This window comes from Aulostomus chinensis, chromosome 8 (genome assembly GCF_037954235.1).
Source record: "Aulostomus chinensis isolate RoL2024-O1b breed Wild chromosome 8, RoL_Achi_v1.0, whole genome shotgun sequence".
Taxonomy (NCBI): Eukaryota; Metazoa; Chordata; class Actinopteri; order Syngnathiformes; family Aulostomidae; genus Aulostomus; species Aulostomus chinensis.
This window is the reverse complement of record NC_141327.1, coordinates 12703580-12710310: the sequence shown is the minus strand read 5'-3', so window position 1 is coordinate 12710310 and position 6731 is coordinate 12703580. Positions and strand designations below refer to the sequence as shown.

Sequence of the window (6731 nt, the reverse complement as noted above, 5' to 3'; positions counted from 1 at the left end):
AGTATTTAATGCTTACGTAACAAGTTTGGGCACATTTGCTATTAACATCGAACCTATTTGAAATATTGGTACGGTCCACACCGTGTTCTGGGCGCCAAAGACAGTTTACAATCTCTTCAATTTTAACTTTAGATTTCAAATAAAAACCTGCCTTGGCAATCAACAAAAGCTTACTTTTTACGTTATTAATTATTATCACGATCCTATCCATATAATTGGAAAATACAATGCCATTTGGCTTCAAGTGGAAGAGTTAACTCAATTTCTTTACCTGTAGCTGCTTTTTAAAAAAAAAAAGTATTATTCATGTTTAGCTTTACATAATGTATTGGATAACAACATAAACTTTTTCGTCTAGACTGGTCAAAAGCATGTGGCTATAACAAAATAAGAAAGATTGTATCTGCTTCCACTAAACGAAGGTCACTTTAGGTGTCACTGTTGCCTCCTCTTTAAATTGTCCTGCCCTGTCAGATGGAATATTATAGATCTACTCTAAAAGCAGGCTTTTAAAAGTGATTGTATCTTCTTGTTCGTTGCAGTTTATGGGACTGTCTTGTTGAACTGCAAGACATGTTAATGTTACTGAATGATTTCTTGACAACAACTTTATTTTTGCAGTGAAAACATTTAATAAACACATTAACAACCACATTATTGAAAAAAAAACACACTGTCATTTCAAATAAATTAGATTTAAATGCCTGACTGTATTTGTGAATGAACATATAAATCACAATACCAACCTAAGGCATAATATTGCAGTTTATCATTGTGCTGTGTTGTATTATCGCTGCAGTTCAGTCGATAGGAAAACAGCAACAATGTCCCTGGCCCACAGATTTTGTAGGCCCCCAAACCCCATGAAATGATTTCTACTACGCTTCTGCTGCTGATCTCCAGTCTATCTGCTCTGCTGGTTTCAACACCAGGCACACAGGGAGCATTACATTTTTATTTTTTCAAGTAAGACTACAAGCAGTCACAGTCCTTTTTAAGGCAGTGCAGTTATTGGGCTCAGTTTGAACTGGTGGTGGACCGGGGACTGCAGGCAAGAGGTAGGGAGGGTGAACACGGGTGGCTCAAAGTTTTTGGTGTTGAAGGTGGTGACGATGTCGTTGGCAAAAAAGGATGCTGACTCTGGGGCACAGGGCGTAGCTGGCTCAGGTGTGGCAGCATGAGCTGGGGCTGTTGATAGAACCTCTGACTCAAACTGCAGCAGCTGTCCCATGAAACTAAAGTTGGGTGAAATGACTGCCCGACGCTGTTTGATGATGTCGAAGGCTGCATCAAGTCTCAGCTGCTGGGTCCTCATGATGTAGGCCATGCAGATGGTGGGGGAACGTGAGATGCCTGCTTCGCAATGGACCAGGACCTTTCCCCCTGATTGCTTCACATGATCTGCAGAGAAAACAAGACAGAGACCAGCTAACGTTAATCATCAGTTGCATAATAACTAGGCATCATAACATTGATTAATTTATTTTAACCATGCAATTGTGAAATATTAATTCAATTAGAATATTATTATGAATATTTAACATCATTTTCAAAGCAGAGTTATTATTATTATTATTATTTGCTGTTGTTGGGTTTGTTGTGTATAATTTTTGAAGTAGAATGGTTATAATGAATAATCTGGGAGTTTTAAACTGATGAATAATAACAGATACAAATTTGAATTTGAATTAGGAAATCATTGCCTGCCCCTTGCTCTTACTCACTGATTGATCAGTGTGAGTTATTTGTCACACACGCTCACAGGTACAGGGGCACCCAACCAAGACTATCAACCTCATCAGACCACCGCATTTGTAGTGCCCCAGATAATGTACCAGTTTATATTCACTCGTGCTAACTGTGGGTGATGTGTTTGAGCCCCAGCACAGGGCTGCACATGAGACCTTGTTTCTTCTGAACTGCTGTGGGGGCGCTGGGTGCTGCAGGAGAGTTAACTGTGGCATGATGATGTGTGTTCTGATTCAGAGCTGCTGCACTCCTACACAGTGTGCATTAATGCCGACACAAAAATCACTTTTCTCTCATCTGTATAAAGGCCGCTCACATTACAGTTCGAGATTTAGTTTATTCTCAGAACGACTGCAAATACCCACTTGCTCCCTTTCCCATCTTTCTCCACAGACAGGTCTAATTTCCCCACACTTAATGCCTGCGCATGCATCTCGTTCCCACATTGAAGGCCACTTCTATCTGCGAGTTAGAATGATAATTTTGACAGCTCTGATTCTCATTAAACCTCATGTATAAATCATGAATTTCCAAGGACTCAATGAGAAAAGAAAGAAGAGGAACATCAGCAGTGATGGGTGTTTTAATGACCATACTCAAGTGATGCATCCTTGCTGACTGGAGATGTGACATCATGCTTCACCAGCTGTTTTCATCCAGGAGGTCGATATTTATTCTCTCCTCCCAGACTGTAAGGTGTGCAGTGCATTTGAAATCCCCTGATGAATGAATTTTGAACCCTGACTCGAAGTAGGTTAAACCCTCTTGAACGATTTGCTGTCTTATGTAATTGACAAGCTTACACAAAGACTCCCTAAATGTAGGCTGCTTCCCCAAACAATGCACAATACTAACAATCGCCGCCATCCAATAGCGGTCAGCCAAGCTGCTCTTGGGTGAGCTTTGTCCTTGGTTATGCCTGGCTAAAAATAGCCACCAGCACATTGTGTACATCTTTGCTGCTGCTATTATCCAGTACCGCTCTCCTCTCCCACACACTCTCCTCCACTGTTACACATTCACTGCCCTGCTGCTTTCAGGTCCATCAATGATTCCCACCTGCAAACACCTGCGCTTTCTAGCTACAGTCGGCTTATACTCCTCCCAACTCTTGTGTGAGCGACAGTAACCCCCAGCCCCCCCCCCCCCCCCCAACCGGTCATTACCAAACATGGACAGCTCGTCCACTTGTCACACTGACTGCGTGGCCACACCCAGCAGAGTAAGCCTCTGAGATTAGGCCTGGGAGGTGATGACGGCATGGGAGCGTCTTTTTCAAGACGTAGGAGGGGGCAAGGGCGGGGGGAAGGCACGGAAAGGGAAGGGGGATGTGAGCAAATCCTGAATGAAAGCAGACTGTCTGGAGATGTTGGAGGGGGATTGAAGGCAGTCTATTAAGTTAAACTGATTAGCACAAGGTTTCTTATATACTTCTATTTGTGAATGGCAGCAGTGACAAAGGAGGGCTTATTTGAAGACAAAGATACACTTCAAAAATAAACACCTATGTATAGGTGTCTCTCTCTCTCGCCGTCACCTAATTCAGCCTGAATATTTTTGAGACTTTGTGGGTGGATGTTGCACTATAAATACACGAAAGCTGATGTTATTCTGGGAAAAGACTTCATCCTGGGGTATTTATTTCCCTCCCCAGCTTGTTTGGGTGAGTTTCCTATTTTCAGTACAGAGTCAAATGAATCAGCTTCTTCTTCAGGGAACAGGACTGAAAATACCAGCTTCAGACACAAAATAAATGCCGCCTCTCCCCATCAACTCACCTATAAATTCTATGGCCTCCTGGAAGTGAGAGCTGATGTCGGCCATGTGACTGTCCTCCACTGGGATCCACTTGTAGTCATAGTGGCCCTTGGCCGGCTGCAGGTCCCTGCGTGACACGTTTAGCAAGGCCGTAATGTGAAGGTCGCTGAGATAGTCCTGTCTGGAGGCGTGGTAGGCACTACCGAGGTAGAGGAAAGGCAGGATCTCAACAGGTTTACCCTGAGAGGAGGAGGAGGAGGAGAAAAAAAACATTAGCCAAGTAGATAAGGACGAGACCATTTAACCCAGTCACGTAACAAGACAAAACACTGGATCCCAAACCTTCATGCCATTTATAATACATCCCTGTGAAAATGTCCCATGCAAGCCACAACATTCAGCACCTGCCAGCCTGGAGCGGAACATTACATTCATCTACAGACAAAATGCACAAGGATCCTTGCAGCCTTGCAGCACAGAGATCCTTGCAGCCGAATCACAGAACTGTGTTGACTGACAAGTGAAATAATCCAAAATATGTCCACCACAGACTAAAATTAGTGTGTCTTTGAGAAGTAAAGTGGCCATTTGTTTTTATTTGGACAGTTGAGGAGGTAGAGGAAAGGTCAGAGATGAAAGAGGTCTCTATGGGGCATCCCAGCCTCCCTTTATGGGCCAAATGTGAAATGGTTGGGGAGCAGCAAGGGTCAATATCAAACCTATGTTTGTTAACAAACTGCTATGACGGGATAATGCTAAATATTAGTCACTCCGATGTCAGCAGGACTTCCATGTATGGGGGAAGAACGGATGTTGTGTTGTAAGGGTGTTGTCATACCTGATCATAATCTGGTTTGTGGTGGGAAAGCTTCTCACTGTGGCTGCTGGCTCTTTTCTCGGTTTCAGTTCCGCTCTGGTCGATGGTTTTCACCTCAGTGCAAAGTTCAGGGTATTGAGAGTGGAAGTTCTCGTATCCTCCTGAGGGGGGGGGGGGGGGGACAAGCGCATTAGAAATAAGCTTTGAATAATTCCTCTCCCACCCCTAACACATACATACACATCTTGGGAAACGCAGCGTTTATGAAACAGTATCAGCACTGGATTATAACCTTTATAACCTGATTATAAGCGTGTAATTAATTACGGGAGTCCGCCGTTTGTGGACTGGTAATCCGTTTAGGCCAACATCCTGAGGACTTAGAGGTGACAGACGGAAATGGGTGTGTTTCAACGCATTATCATAATTCAGTGGGATGTATTAAGTTAAAAAGAACGGAGATTGAATTTGCTTTCTTTTTCTTTTCTTTTTTTTTTAAATCAATAAAAGTCGTTGCACCATCAATTTGACCGTGTTTCTCCAGCACTGACTCATCCGTTCCGTTGACGCACACAGTACATTTATCTCTCCAAGAAGTGAGAGAAAAACTGCTCCCAACACAGGGTGAGGGGGAGACGTATGATTTCACTCTGTCGGGGTTATAAATGAAGTTTAAAAAATAAAATAAAATCGGCCGGACTCTACAGAAACCGAAATTACAAAAAGAATAAGCATTGTAAAATCATTTGTTTCATTGCCACTGACCTCATGCTGATTTACATAAGTAAAATATAGGTTACATTTACGTCGAAGCCTATCATGGATTCTTTGGTTGATTGAGGTTTAATTTTTCAAGTTTCACTTTACTTTTTCAAAATTAGAAAGTTTGTCACAGTGTGTAAAAACAAGTCAATCTGCTTGCTTTCCTCTTTTTTTTTAATCCGAGGATAGTCTTTTAAACACCAACCAAGAACTACAGTCAGACAATCTTTTCTTCCCCACCTTTTCCCCCAATAAGGATCAATTTCTTAAAACTCTCACCTTTCAGGAAACAGATGTTGGCCCCGCTCGACACGTGTGACAGAGTGTTTATTACTATTTGTGCTACACTGTCCTTTTTCAGCTTTTGCCAGTGGGACGTCCGGTCATCCAGAGCTACGATCGCCGATATGCTCCCCTCCCGAAGCCTGAACAGAGCCCTCTCATCTGGGATGACAAACTGCAGAGGCACCGGTCCTCCCCGGGACCTCCGGACCACCACGGAGTTGAGATTGACATTGACGGAACCTTTGATGTTTGAGTTCGTGAATGAGAAGTAAGGTCGGCAATCCACAATAAGGCAGCTCCCGTACTCCTTCCTGATGAGCTTCCTCAGGCGCCGGCAGTCGATACTGGACACTTTCATGTTGACGTCTAGAAGTGGTTATTATTATTGTTATTATTATTATTATTATTATTATTAATATTATTGCCTGAAGAATTCAGCCGGATTACTCCTGAACCTGATGCGGGCAGACGATGAGCCCTGCGCGCGTCTGTGCCTACATTTCCTCCAAGGGGATTCCGGCCGATCTGTTTTATGTGAATGGGAACACGGTATCTGACGTCACGAACCATATTTGGACACCGGCGAGGCGTGATCGTAACCTACAACACGCCCATAAACATGACGACACCGTAGGACTCCTCCCCCGCTCGAAACAGCTCTACCCCTCTGCAGCAGCTGTGCGACTGATTCACAGCTACTCACATGATGAGCTGGCTCATGTCCCTCTTTTTATTTCACCATTCACATCAGATTCAGTTATGAAAAAGATGACAGCAATTGGCGTTTATGAATCCCCCACCTGCCCACGAATAGACATCCATCCATTGTCTTCCGCTTATTCCTACATTAAGGGTTGCGGGGGGGGGGCTGGAGCCTATCCCAGCGTCAACGGGCGAGAGGCAGGGTTCACCCTGGACAGGTCACCAGTCCATCACAGGGCCAACACATAGAGACAGACAACCATTCACACTCACAGTCACACCTACGGTCAATTTAGAGTATCAATCAGCCTCGTCCTCTCTTGATGTCTTTGGACTGTGGGAGGAAGCTGGAGTACCAGAGAGAACCCACACAGGAACAGGAAGAACATGGAGACTCCACACAGAAAGATCCTATGCCGGAGCCGGGCCTCTAACCCGGAACGTTCTTGCTGTGAGGCGACAGCGCTGACCACTGCACCACCGTGCAGCACATATAGACATAAAACGCAAAATATAAATGGAGAAGAAACTGTCAATTAAACAGGCTTGCAAGGACGTTCATGTTACAAGAGGTACAAAACATCAAGGCTAGGAGTTACAGGAGCAATTAGGAGGAGCAGTTTGATTCATGCCTGTAAGACTAAAATTAAATTTTAGG

The 6731-nt window shown here is 43.9% G+C and overlaps 1 protein-coding gene across 1 annotated transcript; it reads right to left on the bottom strand.

Moving 5' to 3' along the window:
* Window positions 1-610: 610 nt before the first annotated feature.
* Window positions 611-5866, bottom strand: dusp5 (dual specificity phosphatase 5). The gene is made up of 4 exons (XM_086211031.1): window positions 5366-5866; window positions 4346-4485; window positions 3528-3747; window positions 611-1401 (listed from the first exon to the last, which is right to left on the bottom strand). Exons 1-4 carry the CDS (start codon window positions 5727-5729, stop codon window positions 995-997), a joined length of 1131 nt encoding a protein of 376 aa, XP_086067157.1. The 5' UTR covers window positions 5730-5866; the 3' UTR covers window positions 611-994.
* Between the last annotated feature and the right edge of the window lie 865 nt (window positions 5867-6731).

What these genes read in the sequence shown, in the direction of transcription:
- dusp5 (XM_086211031.1), bottom strand. Translation starts at nt 5,729, where the DNA reads ATGAAAGTGTCCAGTATCGACTGCCGGCGCCTGAGGAAGCTCATCAGG. An exon ending in ACAAACCAGATTATGATCAG is followed by an intron (nt 3,748 to 4,345) that starts GTATGACAACAC and finishes TCCTCCTCTCAG; the next exon opens with GGTAAACCTGTTGAGATCCT. An exon ending in GGAGGCCATAGAATTTATAG is followed by an intron (nt 1,402 to 3,527) that starts GTGAGTTGATGG and finishes TTTTCTCTGCAG; the next exon opens with ATCATGTGAAGCAATCAGGG.